Source organism: Lepisma saccharinum, chromosome 10 (assembly GCF_977018435.1).
Source record: "Lepisma saccharinum chromosome 10, izLepSacc3.1, whole genome shotgun sequence".
NCBI classification, from domain to species: Eukaryota; Metazoa; Arthropoda; class Insecta; order Zygentoma; family Lepismatidae; genus Lepisma; species Lepisma saccharinum.
This window is the reverse complement of record NC_139238.1, coordinates 38597525-38621009: the sequence shown is the minus strand read 5'-3', so window position 1 is coordinate 38621009 and position 23485 is coordinate 38597525. Positions and strand designations below refer to the sequence as shown.

Here is a 23485-nt window from a genome sequence, read left to right as displayed (position 1 = left end):
GTTCTGGGATGATTGTCGACGAGAAGAACCTTGTCATGGTCTAGAATTAACTACCTACAAGTCGCCTCTCGTAATCTACAGTTAACTCTCAAGAAACCTATTTTCGTCATCGTCTAGAGCAGGTGTGGCCAAACTATTTTCTATGCAAGATCAGCAACTACTTTAGCCATTGGTCACGTTAAAATACATGCTAAGACCGAAGATAAAGTTATGACATACTGAATTTAGTTTAGTTTATTTTACTTCACTCTTCTGTCACTTTTGACAAATCGCCAAGACGAGGATGAAACTGATGAAGATATTCTCACAAAGAACACCCATTCCCAGGCCGGGATTCCAACCCGGGAAGCCTGGCGTCGCAGCGCGCTGTGCTAACCACTCCGCTGAGGAGGTCGGCGTCTCTCGTTTATACTCTGGACCTAGCGAACGAAAACAAGTGAAACACATCGAACAGTGAACACGTGCGAGGTAACGGGATGGTGGAGTGTGGGGGAAAGCGACTGCAGCTACCAGCCTTTGCAGCAGTGTGTACTGCTTCAGCTCAGCCATTCGCTCTCTCCTCTTCGCTGTTCTTGTGCGCGGCCTTGCTCCAGAGATTCCCTGGGTAGAGTACAGAGTAATTCAAAACGAAGAAGTCGCGTCTCGTCTGGAGACGAACCGGGTATATTTATCGCTTCAAGCAACACTCAAGGACCCTAATCCCCATTTATGAACGCTGCATCCTTTAATTTGTTCGTCAATATCCACGCACAGAAGATTGCAACAAGAGAGAAAAAGCGACTCCTTGAGGCATCGGAAGGAGAAACTGAAAAAAGCAAGAGAGAGAGAGAGAAGAAAAAGAGAAGCAGGATCTCTGGGAAACAAGAGCAGAAACCAACGGCTTAATTAGCTGCCATGGAGAGAAGGTTAAAAAAAAAGCCAAACCGCGTGGAATAGACTCCACGTCCGACATTGACAAGTTGCTCCAACCCATAGCGAAGTATCTCAAAGGGACACTCGTCGTCCGGATTGCAATGGCTTCAAAGCTGGAACCGCGCCATTACACCTGCGATGTCGGATCATTTAACTAATCTTAATGGGACTGCATTAAGCCGCTTAATGAGCGTAATTAGTGCTAGAAATCAACCCCAAAACGATCGGGACTACCTCTCGGACGACTTAACAGGATTCAATCGATTGTACGGTGCAAATAAGGAGCCTTTATTGTCTCGTCGGAGCCGTGCAGGGTAGTACACGATGCTCGGGACAAAGCGGAGACCGCATTTTGATCGCGAAATTACGTCGCTTTGCCACTTCTGCAAACGACGTACCCCAATGAAGATCTGCGGCGATAAATTGACTCTGCAATCCGGTACTTGCACTCAACTTGAGCGTGGCCATATTATTGTGCAAACAAGGAGAGACTAAACCTCTTCGTCATGAAGATAAGAGTAAATTCTATAGTGATGTGACGAAGTAATATAAATTAATGTCAATACCGAAATGAACTTGCTTAGAGTTGTTTACTCAGAATTGAAATTTGGTATTTATATCTAACATTCTGGAATACTGGTTTGTTCTATCTGTGTGTCAAAAATTCACAAATACGAGGGTTGGAAAGAAAGTAGTGGTAATACTGTCGTCACGTCGCGCATGATCAATAAAGGGCGTTGCTGTTCCCAGTTCGGAAGGCATAGCTGTTCAACGTACTCATTGTCGCTAGTGCAGTGCGTGCAGGCGAACGAATATGGAACTGTGAAGTGGTGTTGTGAAATCGGAGTGCTCAAAAGCTTAACGTTCACTGTACGCGGGGAAACGCGGAAACAGAACTTCTCTTTTATGATTCCATTGAAATCAAATGCTGCAATGCCCACTATAGGGAAACGCGCGGAATTTCTGTGCCAGAACTCTGCAGGTTATCGTCCAGTGACACGCCGGAAACGCATCTGTTGCCGCATTTCTTTGCGTCTCAGTGGGCGTTAAGCTTAAAGCGGTGCTTTCGAGGAGAGAACAGCGTGCATAGATTAAGACTGAAACAGTGCATGACAGAAACGCAACCGGTTTAAGAGAAGCCTGTGCCATGCCTTGTCACCGCACCACGTACATGCCCTTCTAAAGACCACAAAGTCAACGCAAAACGGACTCCCAGCAGGGGTCACAGAATACAAACTGCCAAAAGGACAGCAGTGAAGCAGCCAAAGCAAATGGCAATCACGGATATGGAACTTCACACCAATAAACTTACTAACTCTCTATCATTCTTAAACCCCAAGGTTTATGACTGCAGCAACACAAGAATTTCATCTGTCCCTAATCAATAATCGCCAAACAAACTAAGTCAACATAAGATTTTGCCTTTAGCTATTGCTGACACCCCATTTAAAAGCTGCGAACCAATTGCACTAAGGCGAAGGATGCGTTTGTTACCAGGTGTTTTGTCGTCTACAAGAGCCAGTACGCCCCTGCGAAATTCCGAAAATGTGAAGCTGTTTCCTACCACAGAGGTGGCGATTGAGTTGTTCCCCAGTCTCTGTAACTGACGCTTCCACAAGCGTGAAAACCTACGTTTGTTTGTTTATGTGCCTTTTGCACACTTTCGCACCTGACAAGATAACGCCGCACTTGTTCAAACACGCCGGCATTCGCTCTTTTGTTTGCTCCCCAGGTATCTTAGCGGGTTCTCACAATGCTCAAGCATCGTACTTGAGGTGAACTTGATTCTGCCGAACGACCCCGAGGTCTTCTTTGTACAAGGCCATTTCCTCAAACGACTATGTCTGTCCTCTTGAAACGCTTGTTTTGCTACTTCGAAGCGCGCGACACGGGACAAAGCAGTGTGTCTCAATTTCTAGAAGTGACCCGGTTTCAATAGGGAGGGCGAGGGAACATATTGCCACTTTCAACTGTCCACACTGTATACAAATTAACCTATCCGACCTCCGTGGTTAGCACAGCGCGCTATGATGCCAGGGGTCCCGGATTCGAATCCCGGTCTTTATGACTGTCCCGTCATCGCTTTTATCATATCATCGCTCGATTAGCAAAAAGTGGCAGAAAAGCGACGCTATATAACAAATCAATAAAAATTGACTAGAAATTACGGTGTAATACCGTCAATTTTCGACATTCTAAACCAAGTACACTAAAAAGTACCCGCTGTTGTATCCAACTACAGTAAATGAAAAGGACCGTTTTTTAACTATTAACGGCTACTTCATAATTAACAATAACTAATGTACCTTTACTTTTAATGATACAGTACTTAGTTATATTTTTGGTGCACATAACTGCAATTTATAATGATTAACTATCTTTATTCATGATAAAATATTCAAATTCAAATTTGAAAGTTTTTCTTATATACGATCTCACTGCAGTAATGCAGGCTTTCACATGATTCAATGTCTCTCTGTATGTGTGTAACACTGCAAGCAGTTACCGACGCCATTTTTACTTCTTATTTTAATCACCAGACCGTTAAAAATAGTACCCTGTAAATTTTACGGTGACGGTTTACCGTAACGATAACAGTGACCACTGCATATTTAATGGAAATATGTCGTAATTTTAATGAACCAGATTAATACATAGGTTAAAGGCAATTTTATAAGAATTCTGCGGGCAAGCAATGTGGTAAGTCAAGAGAAAAAAAATAAGGTAATTGGGTTTAAACCTGTTTTCAGTAGCATGTACATAATTTCTGCTATATATATGTCTTAGTATGCGCGAGGCCATAACATTATCTGAAAAAATAATATGACTCAGTGACTCTATGCTACATGCACGTAAGGAGATACTGTATATGTCTTCTAGGAATGTAAGCTCAGTTCTTACGGTTTTTTGCGATACCCTTTGTGCGCCCGCCGCAGAATTATCTCTTTGTGTATGAATGACAACTAGGTGAAATTCAAACAGACAAGTGTTTTACTATATCTAGCAAAGCTGTCTTGTGTGTGTGCGTGTATCAATATCCCATAGCAGTTTGTAGATAACATGTTGAGATATTTCTCACAAAGGCCACAGCTTAGATAAGCGACAAGATGAATACGCATGCGCCAACAAAAGATGGCCTCATTTTTCTAAAGCAACTGTTGAAATTTAACGCCAGAACATCGAAAAATAAAACAAACTAATTAAGTAACAATCGCCTTTCAGCCTCAAGATCAGCTTTCAAAACAACAAAAATGCCGGAAAAACAGTCCCCAGTCTCTGAGGACATATTTAATGTATCCTTACCTTTTCAATTTGTTTTGTACAGGGTGAATACAAATCATGATTTTTATTTAAAAAAAATAATCATTTTTGATGATTTTTTAGATTTAAATCGGATTTTTTATTTCAATCGACTTTTTTGATTTTTTTTTAAAAAAAAAAACACGGTTAAAACTGATTGTATGGTGTTTGGCACCACACATCCTATATGTTTTCATAGAAAGGCTTTTTCTCATAAACGGTCGTGTAAGATTTGAACAGTTTGATTTAATTTTTTCCTGTTTCTGATACTGATATGAATTTACTATGAAAATAACTTCAGTAATAATTATTCTATTGAAAAAACATTCTGAATGTACTATATACTGTAACTGTAACTTAAAACATTTTTTTATAGTCTTTGTAGCTGCATTTAGGCAATTTTGTAAATTATAGTTATTAGTGTTTTGTATATTATTCTAAACAAAATATTTTCTAATTTTGCCTATAAAAATTATTGAATTTTAAATCAAGAGAAATTTAAGGGTGTTTGCAGTTTACATGTTACATTTCCGTTTGTATGAGCCTCACCCCATCAGTACATATATTTTTCCCCTCTCTTTTCCTTTCTTAGAGCCTAATAAACACCATTAAATAATTAAGAAATTAATGTACTTTCACCAAAAGTGATTCTGATATCTACAAAAATCCTTACGTACATTATTCTATAAATAATTTTTTCAAATGATTTAAATGTGATTTTTTTTTAACCCACCTTGGTTTTCTATGTCCTGTGCTGGTTCAGATTCAATGGGCTTTTACACTTTTTTTCCTTTTCAATCCTTAGGTAAGGATTTAGGTAAGCAGATTTTCGTCGTATACTTTTAAGGGCGCAAAAAGGGCACATGAGCCGACGTCTGTAATAAAATTTTAAATCTTCGGCACATCCCTCTCGACTATAAGGATTTAAAATTTCCTCAAAGTTTTAACATTCTCAGCGATTTATCATCCATGTTGGGAGATGATGACAAGTGTCTTAAAACATTACAACAACGGGCCTTTTCCACTGTCTCTGAGGAAGGTTTTAAGAGTGCCCTTATCCCTTTAACGTGTTGTATGTCCTGTACAGGTCATTTAAAAACATGCACTTTTCTCTCTTCTCTTAAATTTTAAATACAATGTAAATCTGTGCCATCATCTTGTTGTTTAAGCAGCATTATATACTTATATATATATATATATATACTTATATATATATACTTATATATATATATATACTTATATATATATATATACTTATATATATATATATATACTTATATATATATAACTTAATAAGAATGGTACACGTATATACGTATGTTTGTGTGTGTGTATATACAATTTGTATATACAATTTTATATATATTCATGTCATTAGAGAGTCATGTACGAATTATACGTTTATGTCAATTACTCGTAATTATGGTATGTACAACACTATAAATGGGCATTTGGCTGTAGTGTGAAGTTTTTATAAATAAATAAATAAGGGAGTCTTACCAAAATAACAAATCCAAAATTCTTGACTTTTTCATGGCTTTTTCTTGACCCTTTTTATCGTAACGCTTATTTAATCGCCCCCTACTTAGGTATACTTAGAAAATTAAGAAAATATATATTTTTATTCAATGAAAAACCCCTACCACACGGCTGGTTAAGATGAAGGCTGAAGCTGTACTTTAAAAGAGATTTAGACTTGCTTTAATTATTAATGCAGGTAAAAATTAATGCTTCAGACATCATCCTAGATGAGGCATGGCCACATTATTTAATGTGTGTACTAAACTTCACGCATACAAGAATGTGATACTTAAGAAACACAGCAGTGAACAAATCTTAACCACAACTCAATACAATGTTAGATTTCCAAATATTCAATTTATCAAATCCCACTACAGATATATAACAATGTACATTCACTATAGTGTAAAATATATATATATATATATATATACACACAGGGTGACTGGTAATTAGATGTATTCCCTGAAAGGGTTTAAAGTAGACACAATTTGCAATAAATTTGACCATATGATACCCCGTCCGAAAATTAGTAGTTTTCGAGATAATCGAATTTCTATTGTTTTTTTAAAAAATTACAATTTTCCACATAAAGAGGTGAATTGAGAAAAAATGCTCATTGTATGGAACTTATTTCAGCGTTTTCTGATAGCTAACAAATAAGTGGTTCGTTGAAAAAAAGTTTTTCCCAAATAACAATCACATGTAAGTAACGGGTGGGTCTAAACTTACAAGTGATGATAAAAAAATGCACTCTTAGTTTACTTGGCAACGTATTAATAACAAAAATGGCATGACACGAACCGTACAAAATACTTAAATTACTTCCTTGTGTCATCTGCTATCCAACAAGGTACAAATGTTGCTAACATTCACATTTGTGTGCAAGAAATAATACTTCATTCATCTTCATGTGAATGGAATCAATGAACAATACAATTAAACAACATTACACGTCTTGCTCAAAGTGGGCACCTCCGTTACGAATGCAGGCACTCAGGTTTTTACGGACATTTGGTCTCTTAACTCGTGATGTGATGGTGTCCTTGATGTGTTGACCAGCTGTTAAGATCCTCTCCCTGAGCTATTCTTGCGAGTTTACCGGTGTCTTGTCATGTGGCTCCAAATGTAAAAGTCGCAATGTCACGGTATCTAGTGACATGTAAAACGCAGTTCGATGTAAATTATTTTTGGTTTATTGATTCATTTTATGCACCAACTTGAAAGTGTGAGGTTGTTTATTTTGTGAATAAACTTGTATCCGAGCCAGACGTGGAGAGTTGGGAGAAGGGTTTTTCTTGAGTGACAGCGGAACTGTCTTTTCGGCTTAGGACATGACATATTTGCACCGACACGGAGATACGAAAGGAATATTTTCGTCGAGACCGGGCTTCAAGTCAGCGGGCGGTCGAACCCATGTTCACGGATGACCAGGTACACCAGCTGGAGCCCGAGCCTGCAAGGATCGAAGACGCCTCGGTGACCGAGTTTCAAGACAATGGACACAGGTCATTCGCATCTCCTCCAAAAGAGAAGCCAAGCCACTTGAGCGTCATTTTCAACGGAAGAATTCGAATCTCTCTTAAATATACGGTGCTACCATCCCAGACACAGTTTTTACCAGGATTTCATAGAGAGAGCATCTCCGCGCTACACTCTCGCGTGATCATTGTTTTGTGTCTGTGAACTTTGTTTCCTTACGTACTGTGAGCGACTTGCAGATAGGGAGTTACCAGTGTGCGCCTTATTTTGGTGAAGATTACGCGGTGATTTGTTTTTGCCAAGCGCGGACTACATAATGATGGAGGGCTAAAGACGATAGAGAAGGGGGCCGTCGCTCCCCCTGACGCCCGCAACGATGCAGAAGCCAGCCAGACGACGCCAAAACCAACCACTGCCCAAAGCCCGAAGGGCGCTTTCAGATCGACGTCCCAACCAAAGCCCGAAGGACGTCTTCAGAACGACGCCAATCGAAGCCCTTACCAGGGAGAGAGAGAGAAGGACGTTTTCCAGCTCGACGTTCCAACTGAAGCCCGCTACCAGAGAGAGATGATCGCAGATCGACATCCAATTGATGCCCGACACTAGAGATACCCCGACCGGCGCGTGACCACGTACACCCGACGCTAGTGACAAGAGGAAAGCCCGAAGTACTAAGGAGGTGCAAGTACAACAGATCGTCGCAATTATTCTTCGTCGCGATCGACCTTGGAGGACAATTTCGCCACAAAGGAACCGTGTGCAAGTCCCGCGTCCAGGAGAGATGAATGACCACGCCATGTAGCAGAGTCTGGTACAGTATACTTCAGAGGGTCTCATGTACATGTAAACGTGCGTCGTTAGTATCAACACCGTACAGTTAACGCCGAAGTCTCACTTATTAGCAAAGTCACTCAGGAAACCCCGAAACTAATTCCCGCGTCTGATAATTTTTGGTATTGTTATAAAAAAGAGTTATTTCATGTTCAGATGTGCTAATTTAATTGTCTGCATTCAGCGTTAGAAGCTCCATTTCATTTCTTTAATATTTAGTATAAATTGTCAAAGTGTGCTCCATTTCTTGTGTAACCGACCGCCCCGTCGCGCCATCTAATTTGTCAATAGTTGACTGATGAGTCCTTTTTAATTGTGGAAAGCGTAGTTGTTTTTATTGCAAGGTCGTGTGCGTGAAATAATATTATTTGTTGCATAGTGGTTTTTTAGGTAATTTTTGCTCGCGCCGACGATTGATTAGTGTATTCCGGCAGCTGGAGCCAATTAAGTTTTTGCATCACTATGTAATTGAGTAGTTGTTCTCATTGGACGAGAGAGGCTTGTGTGTAATGCCCCCGTCCGAGAAACTTGTATAATGTCGAGCTTACGACTCGATGCATACGTTCATTCGAACGAAAGATTTAACCACGCCGACCCAATTGTCTTAGTTAACCGCTTTCCGAGGGATGGCACTTAAGTTAATTTAAAAGAGCACAGGAGCTGGCAGACAAATGCCCTAAATTCACATAAAGGTTTAAAAATTAAAAGGAATGATATGTCAATGAGATCCATGATTTGTATCCATACTTCACATGTAAAAATACCTCATGTGTGTGAAAGAAAGATTGCGTGAATGTTGTGCGAGTGAGGAGGCTTTGTAAACAGTTGTTGATTGCAAGATTTTTTTGTTGTTACAATATATATATTCACTTCTTTACCGTTCGTCAGTGTTGTTATTTGACGTTTTTCAGGTACCAGATATTATGCTATTAGTGTTTTATGATTGTTCGAATCTACATATCAAAGGTAAACAAAACAGTGTAACTTTTCAAGGTATTAATCTCCGCCTCGCAATAGTATGACAATAAACGACCGTCTCAGTACCGAACTTGATAACTGGACCGTGAGTCACGACCGGTTTCCCGTACACATAACGACGTTTGGCCCCGTGCCGGGGTATGATTGACACGTCATTTCGGGGGCCGTGAGTGCACTCGTTACAGCAAGGCGTCAAATCGATCGGGGGATCGAGCTGGGCAGTCATCATGCTGATAAATCATGTCACGTCTTGTAGCTAGAGGCACATCCTCCAACAACATTGCCATCCCGTTCCTCAAAAAATGTTCATAAGTGATGCCATTTAAAATTTGGGGCAGGAAAAATGGCTCGATCAAATTATTGTTGATGACGCCCATCCATACTTCTGCCTGGGCGTGCGACAGTAGCTGGATGAAAATTACCCAAAGAAATGGATTGGCCGAGGCGGCCCGATTCCCTGGCTGGCTCGATCCCCCGATTTGACGCATTGCGACTTCTAGATTTGGAGCCACATGACAAGACACTGGTAAACTCGCAAGAATAGCTCAGGGAGAGGATCTTAACAGCTGGTCAACACATCAAGGACACCATCACATCACGAGTTAATAGAACAAATGTCCCTAAAAACCTGAGTGCCTGCATTCGTAACGGAGGTGCCCACTTTGAGCAAGACGTGTAATGTTGTTTAATTGTATTGTTCATTGATTCCATTCACATGAAGATGAATGAAGTATTATTTCTTGCACACAAATGTGAATGTTAGCAACATTTGTACCTTGTTGGATAGCAGATGACACAAGGAAGTAATTTAAGTATTTTGTACGGTTCGTGTCATGCCATTTTTGTTATTAATACGTTGCCAAGTAAACTAAGAGTGCATTTTTTTATCATCACTTGTAAGTTTAGACCCACCCGTTACTTACATGTGATTGTTATTTGGGAAAAACTTTTTTCAACGAACCACTTATTTGTTAGCTATCAGAAAACGCTGAAATAAGTTCCATACAATGAGCAGTTTTTTCTCAATTCACCTCTTTATGTGGAAAATTGTCATTTTTTTAAAAAAAACAATAGAAATTCGATTATCTCGAAAACTACTAATTTTCGGACGGGGTATCATATGGTAAAATTTATTGCAAATTGTGTCTACTTTAACCCCTTTCAGGGAATACATCTAATTACCAGTCACCCTGTATAATATATTATTGACCATGAGCATAATTTCTTGACTTTCTTGACTGGTCGATTCCCTGTCAATGGGCTTTTTACATCCGTTTGTATTGAAGGGTGCAAAATGGTCAGTTAAGGCGACGCACCCCCAAAAATTCTCATTCGGTAATTTATGTAAACTCACTTATCTATCAAAGATTTGAACCTGTATTTTTTTCAGGGTACTGGCCGTTCGGAGTGGCGTGGTGCAACGTGTACGTGACGTGCGACGTCCTTGCCTGCTCCTCCTCCATCATTCACATGTGCTTCATCAGCTTGGGACGCTACCTGGGCATCCGCAACCCGCTGCAGACCCGCCACCCGTCGAAGAGGCTTGTCGGGTTCAAGATCGTGCTGGTGTGGCTGCTGGCGATGGTCATCTCCAGCTCCATCACGGTCCTCGGCATCACCAACCCGGAGAACATCATGCCCGAGCCCCACCTGTGCGTCATCAATAACAGGGAGTTCTTCATATTCGGGTCGGTGTTCGCCTTCTACATCCCCATGGTGATCATGGTGGTGTCGTACGCCCTCACGGTGCAACTGCTGCGAAAGAAGGCCCAGTTCTGCGCGGACCACCCCGAGGGACAGTTCAGGGTGGGAGGCAGGTTCTCCGCCTCCAAACACAGGGCCCACAACCTCTACAGGACCGCCGGAGGGTCCGGGAGCAGCTCAGAGGGTTCCACCAGGAGTCACCATCACCAGGCGCTGCTGTCCTCGAGGAACGGCCTGGACGCCGAGGCACCCCCGATGCCGTACCTCAACGGGGGTTGCAGCGGGAGGGGGAGGTGCGACCAGGGGACGCAGACGCCGGAGTCCATCGCCAGGGAGACGAGGAACTTCAAGTTGAAGGCGCTGAGGTTGCAGCTCAACGTTGGACCCTCGAGTCTCAATCTAAGGTAAGTCACCTAACTTCACCAAGGGTTTAGGAGTTGAGGCAGAATCAAAGACCACCTTTTTAATTTTCCATTTCCTGGTCATTTTTGGGTTACTGTTCCTTATTGAGTCTCCATTGGGCTCCTTCACGGTTGTGTATTACATATATGTTTCATTAGTGTCGCTTTTCAGCCACGTTTGGCTAATGACGACTATGAGGGAGAGTGATCATTAGATTAGTTTTATGAAGACACACTCACAAGGAACACCCATGTCCAGGCCAGGGCTCAAACCCGGGAACTTCGGTGATGAGATCAAAAGTTGACCACTAAACGCGCTCTCACACCGTACGGGCTCCTTCATGGTAGTATCGTCCCTTGGTGGCGCATTTCTTCCTCCCAAAACCCATATTTGACTTCGGCTCAGGTGCAAATAGAAGGCGTCTATCGCAGATAAAGGCATAGTTGTTTTTTTTTCTCCACGCTTGATAGACCCTACCCGATAATGTAATCATATCGCAATCAAGGTGTCACAGTTATTCGGATCCCACTTTGAAATGTGGGTTCAGTCATGATTAGCCTACCTAAGCATAGCGTGCCCCCTCGAAGATGTACCCAGTCTGTTAAAAAAGTGTGTCAGAATTTCCATCAAACAAAATAATCAATACGGGGAATTATAGCGTGTTTTGAAAACTTTGCGAGTACAAGTGCCACAATCACAATGGGGTCAGGTGGGGGGAGACAACAGTTCCAAAACGTTGGTGAATATCGAAGTTATGGAATACTTTAGAGGTAGCTATATTTTCCAGTGAAATTTGGGACACACCTAGTGGAAATTATTGGTAAGATAGAGGCAAAAACTGCGGAGAGAGGAGCAGCCCATGGTGGGAAGCAGAGGATAATCTGGTGACACATATTTGGTTCACTGTAATCATCAGCTTGGGCCGTACTTTTAGTCAACCGCTTCATCGTCTTTCCGTGATTTCACTCCTAATAACTGCCTTAAAAAGTTCCATCAGCCAGCTTACTTTCCTTCATTGATCATTTGAAAATATCAGTAGTAGCATCATATGATCATATCTGGAGACAGGCTCCGGTCTGACGTTACATAGTAGAACCTTAAATCTCCAACAATTTTAACTAAAATAGGTCAGTTCGTTAACTAGTAAATTTTAGATCTATACTGACTTCATTATTGCATTCTGATGTGCAACCCTGTCGGTAGGTAGGGACTTTGATCGTTAACCAAATTCGATTTCCGGAGCAACTTTTTTCCCTGTATAACTGCATGGTTGGCACTGGAGCTTATCCGCTCTCATCAATTGGTACAGGCAGCGTTGTGTTGACCGTATCACCTCTATGGCTGAGACCGAAAATGCGTGGATCCATAGCCCACACCCTGTATGTATCTTGGCCTGGTGCAGTGTACAGGGAACCTCACATTCCCATGCCAGAAATTGCGCTATGATCTTAAGATCTAAGATTTTACGGAAGCATTTGAATAAGTTTGTCACACTTGCACCCTGCACACACACACCTGCTTTAAGATGAGTCATTCTTACGGTGTGAAGATCAGAAGCGAAGGGCAGACATCCAACATGCTCCTCCTAAACTCCTCATGAACTGACCTTGGCCCAGAACAATGAAGTCGGAGCGTCAATAACCGAGTTCATTAATATCCCGAAGACACGGTGACTATGCCAAAGCTATTCTGGTCGCTACGCTGGCAGGTGCGAGACGATTCACTACTCGCAGGGGAAGTCTCTCCAATAAAAACATGAGAGACTTTCTAACACCTTTCTCTCTTGCGCGAATTAAACGCCATCTATTAGCTAATAAAACCACACAAGGTGGAAGCAGTGTCGTTTCTTTTTACACAACACACTTCGAGTATTCTGACTACAAAACTGGCCCCCTTACCTATACACACGTCGACGACCATGTAACACACAACGAACTGTTGTCTGATTCCTTTTTAAAGTCAAAGACTGTTTTCGGGCTATCAGCTGATGTTGCTTGATCGTATTTTTAATTTAACTGCGAGAAATGAGAATCCGCTAGGTGGGACTGAGGAAAAACATAGAAAACCTAGAGATTGACTGTCTAACTAAAGTGAGTAGGTTATGAGGTTCCTTATCATAGTAAACTAAAATTCGCATCAAATACCACTTTTATTTCACAGTGGTTCTGCAGTAAGGTACACGAAAAACTAAATTTTCAGCCATTTGCTTCCACAAGTAATGCAAAACCAGCACCTATATTACTCAGTACATGACAAAACCAGACATTCGCCCTCCAACACATCATACCCACGACGGTGTCATACATGCATGTATGCACAAATTGTGTCCGACAGTTGAGTTGAGCTGGTGAGACACATCGGCAACAAACATTAATGTATATGCAACTATGAACGTGGCTATGCATAACAACCAATCTAGTCTTGTCTAGTAATCACTTCTAACCGATCCAACAAGGCAAACTAGAAACCAACCATCCTTTACACACTTCTCCACATCGACGCTGGCTGTTTCTCTCCTGCTAGTAAGGCCCTAACTCCTTTCGCCGCACATATATTCACCTAGCTTGGAGGAATTCCAAAAAATATTTTATTTACGAGAACCGTGGGCCTGTGAAAAATAGCATGCATTTGTCTCTTCGTACCTTGTGGTGACGTCAGAGGCGGGTGTGCGATTTAGCAGAGAGCGAAAGTTGGATGTTGTGCAAGCGCGGAAAGAGAGAGGTTGATAATTTACGAAATGCACAAAGTGGCAAAGAAAGACCTTCTCCCTGAATCAATAAACTAGAACTTTCTTGTTCAATTCTCGTGCCTTGGGTACATTCCCACGGAAAATAACACGAGGCGCGTAGGATTTTTTCCCAGGAGGGGCAAATGAGGTATATCACCCCATAATGGTGTTGCCTCTTCAAATTAAAGTTAGGTTCCTGCATAGTCCTTCTAACAATTAACAAATTATTATGAATAAAATCAAACTGTACAGTGTGAAATATATAATTTTTAAGTTTATACTTTCCAGGGGGACGTGCCCCTTTGCCTCCGATCCGAACGTCCATGACTCTGTTTATAGTTGTTGATATGGTACGAGAACGAAAACGAGACGAAACCGAGATTTACTGTTCGAAACGAAGGTAACAATCAATTAGTGGCAACTGTGAATCCGTGCATACTTAGGTATATTGAGGGTTCGTAGCGTCGACGCGGGGTGTCAGAACAAAAAAAAAAGTTAAGAAAGATTGATTGCCTAAATGACATTTAGACGCTGTAAAACACTGTGCGGTAGCAACGTATAAATTTCGAGACGAGACCCAGAACGAGACGAGACACGAAACCAGCCCAATGAACACGGGAATCCCTGAATACCAATACAATACCAAGAAAATAACTAAATTTTCATTTTTACGTCGCTTTTCGGCAAAATCGCGATGATGAACCCGTTCCCTGAAAATCCCGTTTTCAAATATATTCCTGGGTTTGAAATAACTGGATTATCGATATTCATCCAATGGCATTATTAGAAAAATTAAATCAAGTAGATTAAGGTGGGGAGGTCATGTAGCATACACGAAAGAGAATAGAAAAGTATATAGAGTTCTTGTTGGGAAACTTGATGGTAACAGACTGTAGGAAGGCCAAGACGAACATGTAATGACAATCTTAAGATAAACCTAAACGAAATTGTTAAAGATAGGGAATACTGGATCGATTCAGGATAGGGCTAGCTGGAAGACTTATGTTGCTGGGTATAATGAACCTTCGGGTTTAGAAATACCAGAATGGTCTTACGGGTTTTCAAGAAGGCAGCAGTTATTCTGTATTTTAAAAAAATAAAAAAATAATAATAATAATAGATGCCGTTTAGCAATTCTTCCAGATCAACCATTTTCAGACAGCCTCCCCCACCTCACACAGACACACACACAAACTAATTGCATCAAGTCGTTAACAACAACAGGGCAAATCCGGAATAATGACAAATACTTTGAAACAATTGCACGCTGGACTTTAACATCCATTCAACCCTATAATCAAGAATGATAGAGAGACACAACAGTCGTAAATGAGTTAGTTTTCCTACCCTTGTTCATATAAATTCGCATAAGCAACAAAGGCAAAATCAAAAAATGCGGAAATTGTTAGTGATTAAAGTGTCTAGAGCATTACAATCTTCACGTGAACAAAGAAAATTATTAGAGCACAACAAAATTAATGGAAATTTACAGCAGAATTGTAAAATGTCTATTATTTTTGACACGATTACTCAAGTAAAAAAACAAATCCAATTTACTAATAAGATCACTCAAGCATGGTAGAAAGACCTACACCTATATGGAGAAAATAATATTACTCGCGTAGGCTCTAAGCTGGGTAACTTCAAACGCTAGGAGGCATATGAGAATTTCCACACCATTCACCTTCAGAGAATTTGCTTGAATTTATACACCAATGTTCCTTGCTCTGCCTGCTACTATTGTCTGAGCGCAATATGCAAATTTTCATTATCTTGCATACTTCCTTTCGGACTATTTTTGCCGTCTCTGTATGCTGACCCTAGTTCCTCTTCTTGCATACATGAATATATAATAAGGATGCCATGTGTGTGAAATGTGTTTGCTGCATGTAATTTTAAAATTTACGTTTTTAATTCTAAATCCTAATGTAAAAGTTTGTTTGATATTCACTATCATACAAGTAAGAACCAATTGGGACTGGACCTACATTTTCGATAAAACAGGGTACGTAGTACTAAGACGTTATCCCCCACCCCCCATTGCAGTTTTTTTTTTGTATTTCTGATATTTCACGTCGAATTTCTAGCGCCGTACGTTATTTCATTTAAACAATATTAATGTAATTTAAGGCTTGATGTCCTATATAGTAAAAAAAGTTAAACTATTTCTAAATTCACTCACTAACTCTCTCTATCCCTAGGAAGATAAGAGAGAAAGTGAGATGAATTAGAAGAACCCTTTGACGTGGAGATTTCACTGAGTGCAATATGCTACCTCTCGTAATTGTTTTTGCTGCTCTAACTATTTGTTTGCCCTTATTCTCATGCTTCATTGTGTTGGGTGACTGAAATATCGGCCACTCGATTTGAAATTGTACACAGGGTAAGATATACGAGGGTGAGTCAAATGAAAGAAAATAAAAAGTATGGTTAATATTTTAGAACATTCTCTACACATCTCGAAATTACGTAAGGTGGTATCAACTGTTATTTACAAAACGTCCTCAAGGCTGCATTAGTGATCACGTGAGCTTAAAAAAATCTATTTTGGCAGTAAAAACATGCAGGCTTCACTACGAACGCACGACAGTGGAAAGCAGAAAGCACTCTAGACACCTAAAAACTATATAAACTCCGGAATGAATCATAATTCAATATCTCATTGCATGCCTACCACACCAGTGATATTACGAATGGAGAAAGTTCTATAATGAAGTCATTTCGTGGAACATGAGTGGAAAGGCATTCGCAGCGACTGCATGCGCATTCCGAGGATATATTTTTTCCCGAGATAAATAGGCGTTTTCTTTGCACTTCAATCAATCTGATAAAAATATCAAATTAAGGTTTTTATGAATTAGTCACGAAACATATGAACGGTCACCATTAACAAATTGATTTTAAGGTAATCGAATGGGAATTAACCAAGGACTGACCGGTGCAGATCTGTTCATCTTGCACATTAATTGGTTGATTTGATATATTTTACTTCGCTTTTCTGCCACTTTTGACTAATAGCGAGGATTAGGAAGGTGATAAGATGAAATTGATGAAAGGACAATCACAAACACACATGGACAGGACACAACACAAGCCTCACATAGGATTACACTAGGTGTGGATCGATACGCCTAAGCCTAGTTAGTATGGAAAATGCAGTCCAGGATGTACTAGATAATTTGACATATCGGGGTCTAATTTCAGCTCGTACATGAGCGGAACGGCCGGAGTGCCTACCCGAAAACTAAAACCCGTATTGGGCCTTTGTCCCCAACGACCAGCAATTTGTCTTGAACGGCTAGTAAAACCTAGACCTCGCTCCTCAATCACACCCCTATCTGATAAACTCTGTACATTTCAACCGTGAGCAAGTACCGTTCATATCAGGTTCCCACCCTTATTCTATCTGGAGCTCAAATTAGTTTAATTCCATTCTATATGCTGCAACTCCTAACCATCTATTTGGTATCCTTCCAGGTTCCTAGCCGGGCGGAAGCGGCGATCCCTGGCGGCGAACGCGGTCGCCACAGAGCAGAAGGCCTCCAAAGTCCTGGGCCTCGTCTTCTTCACGTTCGTCCTGTGCTGGGCCCCTTTCTTCGTGCTGAACATATTCTTCGCCGCGTGCCCCGAGTGCGAGGTCTCGGACCGCGTGGTGGACGTCTGCCTGTGGCTGGGCTACGTCTCCTCCACCATCAACCCGGTGATCTACACCATCTTCAACAAGACCTTCCGGGCGGCCTTCATCAGACTCCTCAAGTGCAAGTGCCACGGCTCCTCCAGGCCGTCGCGGTACAGGTCGGTCAGCGAGCATTTCTCCAGCATCCCCCCCTCGGCGTCCAGGACACCGACGTCGGTGGGGATCACGCCTTCGACGTCGTCCTACGTTATCAAGACGCCCAACTACCCGAACTCCTTCGACATACAGGACTGCTGATGAAGAGTGGAGCAGGGGTGGATTCACCGCAGGCAGGAAACGACGAGTACACAGGGAACAGTGCTTCCAACTCCGAACGTTTAGTGCATTCGTTACCAAAAACCCTCAAACACCCTGCATGTGGTATAGTCTGGCAAATCACTTATGTGCTAACCTTAGCATAGGGAACCACCAAAGTAAATGTGTTATTTCGCCTTCTATGAAATGGTCATGTCATGTCTGGTCTTGTGATTGAACATCTGCTGAAAAATACATCTAACCAAAGTGGTGGATCATCTGAAGTTTATGAATCTTACACTGTTCCTGGAGTCATGTTTCTGATTGGGTTTTGTGCTCGGATCAAAATGATGTCCAAACGGTACTATAATGCCAATTCTTCCGGCCGAGGTACTCATAATGTGTAATTCCCGACGGGTACGCTCATAACTTACAAAGGCCTACCACGAGGGATGGCAACGTAACCAAATCCTATCCAGGGCTGTCACACACACACAAACTGCTACTTGTACAAGTAATGGGAGTGGATTTACATGGTAATTCCATGCTAACTCAAAAATCCTGCAAAATCCCCACAACAAATTATATCCTCAATCACACTGCTCGATCAAAGGCAAAACACATCTGTATTCCATTAAAAATCGCCTGTTCTATTTGAATGGATCTGCATACATGCCACCATTAACTTGATATTGTCCAAATTTACCTCGCTAGTGATGTTTCATCTTTTGGACGGACTTCTCTTCAACCGCATACATTTTGGGTACCACAAAACAATAACTTAAAACCCATAACTGTAATTGTTCAATGTACATCAGACGCTGATTGTGTAGAATGAAAGTCAACGAGGTTTCTGAATGTTTTGAGGGCTCGAGAAAGTAGACCGATTTAAATAAACTTTCCAGGTGTTGCCTTGGAACGATTTTTTCATTAAACCAACTCTTCTACTAAAGTTCCAGTACGTTTACATTTATCACATGCTACCAGCAATCCCACTATACGTATATTACAATCATGTAGCTATTAATAGTATCCTGGACAATGGGAACTATTTTCTTGTCTTCTATTAGCCTTTAAACAATACTTCAATTTGACTCACTACAAAACTATAATCTAAATCAGAAGAGCATTAACACACATTTTCGAAAGCTTTGCTTAAATCAGGCTAGAGAAACAATGCAAGACAAGCAATTACACACTCAACCAGGGACACTTGTCGATTGACCAAACATGCAGTGTGTTAAAGGGTTAATAAAGAAACTATATTTTCACATAACACTGACAGCAGATTAAGGGTGCTTGAAAGAACAATTCGTCAGTTTCTGAACATATTGTGTCTGCGTGTACCCTCGTTGCATATCCAAGTGTGCTTCAGTGTTGACTTAACAAAAGCATTCGTGTAACAATCAAAATGTTAATATATCAAGAGAAGACAAAGTGTTGAACATTCTACGCACAAATTCGTTATACAGGTTCTTGGGTGCTATTAACTCAGAGACAAACATTTAGCAAAAGACCGTGGCTCGGTGAAATATTCACACGCCAAAAGGATAAACTTGGGAGTTGAACATTGTCCAATGTGAACATAGTGTGCCGCTATTACGCTTCCTTATCTAATATTTCAGGCTAAGAAACTGGTATTATATTACCACATCATTGCAGCTTGACCTCTGCCAAAAAGGTTTGTGATAGGTTATGTGACACAAAGGGTAAATGTAATTTAGTATCCCCAAAATGTTAGATAGGGAATAAAATTCCTTGCAAAAAAAATATTCTGTGTAAAAGAAATAATGTGCAAATATTTTTCTCTATTGTGTACACACACGCCCGCGCGTATTTTTTTAAATATTCTAAAGAAATCAGAAGACAGTAAGTTTGCTATTTTATAATAGTATGAAAAGGAACATCAGCTATGTAGTATCATTGTACTTCATTGTGAAAAAATGAACCAGATAACTATACTAGATCTGTGACAAATATGACAAAGTATTAGAAATGTGTATCAAGAGGGAAAATCAGATGGGAGTCCTACAAAGAAATAGGCATTTAATCCTAGAATGAAAGCGCAACTTGGTTAGTGTTAATTGAATAAATTAAATACAGATAGCCTGTCGGTAGAAGTGCAACACAAATGTGACATTTTTACAAACGTTTTAGCAATTGATACAAGAACTTTATTAGAGACCCTACCATACAAAATTTTCTCAGCCTCCTATGTCTACACAAACAAAAATCAGAAGCAACAGATGATAAAGAGAGCAAGATTTATCTTCCATGTGTAAAAATACTAAAATTTCACTTTGGATAAGTCAGATTTCACACTTCATTGCTACTAAGTTTTGGAATTAGAAAGCCAGTACATAAAGTGGACATGCAACTTTAAATATACATTGCTGGCAATAACTGTAGAAATCACATTGGCGTCTACTGAACATTACTTATTTTCTGCAGTAGAATAAGTGCTCTTTACTAGTTGACAGAATTGAAGACAAAACATGATGCATAAAAGTCGAGAAACACCTTTATTGCGAAGAGCGCTCCTTCCCTGGTTGCATATAATATAGCTGACATAGGCAGAATATGTGAAATTTTATACGATATTAGGGGTACTTCTCAGCAATTTTCGCCACAATTTACCACGGTGCGCCAGCAATTCTCGTGCAAATAGTATGCGAAATCGCAGTATTACAAAGGCATATGAACAGAAACGAGAAAAATTTTCGGCCACATAAACACAATTTTCTTAATTCATATTACAAAATATTGCAAAAGAAAGTATTATCTTTCCAAAATTCCATTCGACCAATGTTCATGCTTCTCTCATGGCACTGACGTTCAAACATTTGATTACTTTAGCCTTTTGAGTGGTCCAGTCTTAAGCATGATTTTATCCTACTCCCTTACTTCGACCTTATGGAATCTTAATAAGCAGTCAAGCAAATTCAGAGAAAAAACTATTATTTCAGGTGATAGTACAGCGAAAATTGAAATATAATAATTAGGAAAGTACTAATTACATACGAGGGATGCGGTAATCCAGTCTAACTGCAGCGCTGAAGAGCTGGGTTAGATTCCTGGTACGGTGATATCAGGTCAGCAATATCCCTGCACGGAGAGGCTCTGGGGTTCACCCAGCTTTTAATACTAAATGGTTACCTGGTGGTGGGGTAAAGGCGGCCGGAGAGTGGTGATCTCATCACCACCACATATATATGGGGCCCTACCTCAACATTCCTCCATGGCATGTTGAAATGTGCGTGAGGTAATGTGCCTTTATTTAAACTAATCTCCATGGCGTAACACCCCCTAAAGGGCTGCCAGAGCAGTTATTTTATTGGGTGAAGCCTGGTCACGCCGATGTTTTCTGGCTATCGAGACGAGAGCGTGGTGCTGCTTCTTTTCAAGTAACTTCCCAATTTTACTCATGACGCTGAGCCAACGATGAAACCCGAGAATCGAACCCGCGACCATTCGTACCAAATGCGAGAGCGCTAACGATCGGGCTACGCCCTTACTTACTAATTGCCAATTACAACCCCCTCTTCGATTCTGATTGAATCTCTGGGTATCATCCGTTTTAGCTCCAAACAGTTTAAATAAGATAACTTTAGACCTGACCACACCTAAATCCCTACGACAGTTCTAGGGTATGACAATCGACAAGAAGACCGACAAAAAGAAATGACAAATGACGAAATAAATACAGAGGCATAGTCCGAAACAGTGAAACTCTTCGATTACAAAACCGACAGATACAATGACTGATTGACATTAGGACCACGCTGTATTTGTGACTTTTACTTTCTTCTGATGTGTAGTGTAGGCATAGGGCGGCAAAGTACGCCCCTGTTCACAGAAAGTGGCACATTCTTCAACTGTCCAACATTATAAAATGGGCCACTTTATGTCAACAGGAGTGTAGAAAGCTTACCACAATCAGAACCTACAGTTTCCATGAACTTTGGAGGAAATTCCTAGACCTTACGCCTTACGGAGATTTCAGACCGAAATGACGAGCGACACATGCCACTTAGGAAAAGCAACGTCTCGCACCGTAGTGGCATAAGCCTAGATTCGGCTGGGGAAATCATCAAATGACACGCGACACGTGTCGCTTCGCAGTGCTAACAGTTGATTGAACCTAATCGTAGCACACGACATCTGTCTTAACACGTCACCCGCGTAGAACCAGTACAAAAGTCACAACACATCATTTGACAAAAGGGCAAAATGAGAACCCAACAACCAAACTTCCAAATCTAAGTAAAAACTATCTGAATACCCCTCTTGATAACATTTCACAAGATTAAAGCTAAAATTGATCTCAATCCTTCCATATATAGGTCACATTGAGTTAGAACGTTTCAGCTACAGCCTACCCACAAACTGCCAACACATAGGTAAGTATCCTGCCTCTGTAACTATGAAAGCACACATTATTTATATCCATCCAGCTAGTCCCTCACACTAGTCAAGACAAGAATACAATGTATTAAAACAAAAGGGTTAAGTGTATTAATATAGTCCATATTATCATGGAAGTGATCCTTTTGATTTCAAAACTGAATGGGTAAAGTATCATAAGAATTATTTATGTAATTTACAGAGTTTATGAAATAAACATATGAGATATTATGTATTTGTAAGCTTAATAGGCGTATAGTTTTCTTCTTTTTACCTCACTGTTCTTACATTGCATGCATGGGCGGACTGGCTGGGAGACTCAAAGTAGCAACAAGTCCATTGATGAAGATCCCTCCCTTTTGTGCCTAAAATTAAGCTAGCATTAAGGAAGCCAGAATATAGACTAACAAGAAGGGGTATATCCTACACTGACTGTAATCATTGCACGTTCTTCTTTGTAAAAAGTCAAATCTGTTACAAGCGATGTCACTTCCATCTGTGCATATCTACTATCAACAATGGAAAAATTCTTCTTTTTTCCTCTCAATGTAACGTACACTGCACTGCGTCTGTGAATGTATCGTTGTAGATTAATAGAATTAACCTTTGGTAGCTACAGCCAATTTCTTCTAATTCATTTAAAATATTTTAAGTACATTTCTATTGCCACTAATTCCACATAATTTGCAGAATTCGGAGAATTTCACTTTCCCTATTGCATCATACATGCTCTTAAAGATTCAAATTGTATTTTTCTTATTTTGCGTCGCTGATTTGTCTAATCGCGACGATGGGGGTGAATGATGATAAGATGAATTCAATTTCTTCGATGGCATTTTGTTTTACATAAAGAGCCTTGCACTGCGTTAAACAAAGTGAATGTGCGCAACTAGCCTTTTTTGATTGAGACCAAAACAAAAATAACTTTTTGAAATTTTTGGTTTCGCTCGAAACTACAATGCACGATGAGAGCCGCGGATGGTCCACTTGGTAAGCCTTGTAACTCCCACGCGGGATACTTTGGATCGATTTCAGGGGGTTTAGGTGGGATTTTCTAGCAATGTGTGTGTATGGGGCGACCCCAGTTACCCCAGCTTCCAAGAATTGTCTTCCTGGGGGATAAAGACAGTAGGAGGGTGGGGCTGACCACATCACCTCCACAATAACAGAGATGGTTAATGTATCCCACTACCTCTCTACATAACTTCAAGGTATGTGCCTTTTACAATGTATCTATCTATTTGGAAAATGAATCAATTTTGCACTGCGACCTATTCACACAAAACAAGCTG

General features: G+C 40.6%; 1 protein-coding gene across 1 annotated transcript in view; it reads left to right on the top strand.

Annotated features, from left to right (window-relative positions):
* 5-HT2A (5-hydroxytryptamine receptor 2A) overlaps window positions 1-18869 on the top strand; it is a 59405-nt gene extending 40536 nt beyond the window's left edge. The window contains exons 2-3 of the mRNA XM_083129738.1: window positions 10415-11132; window positions 17336-18869. Of these exons, the coding sequence (XP_082985864.1) occupies window positions 10415-11132; window positions 17336-17792 (1175 nt within the window). The 3' untranslated portion in view covers window positions 17793-18869. The remainder of the gene's footprint in view (window positions 1-10414; window positions 11133-17335) is intronic.
* Window positions 18870-23485: the final 4616 nt, after the last annotated feature.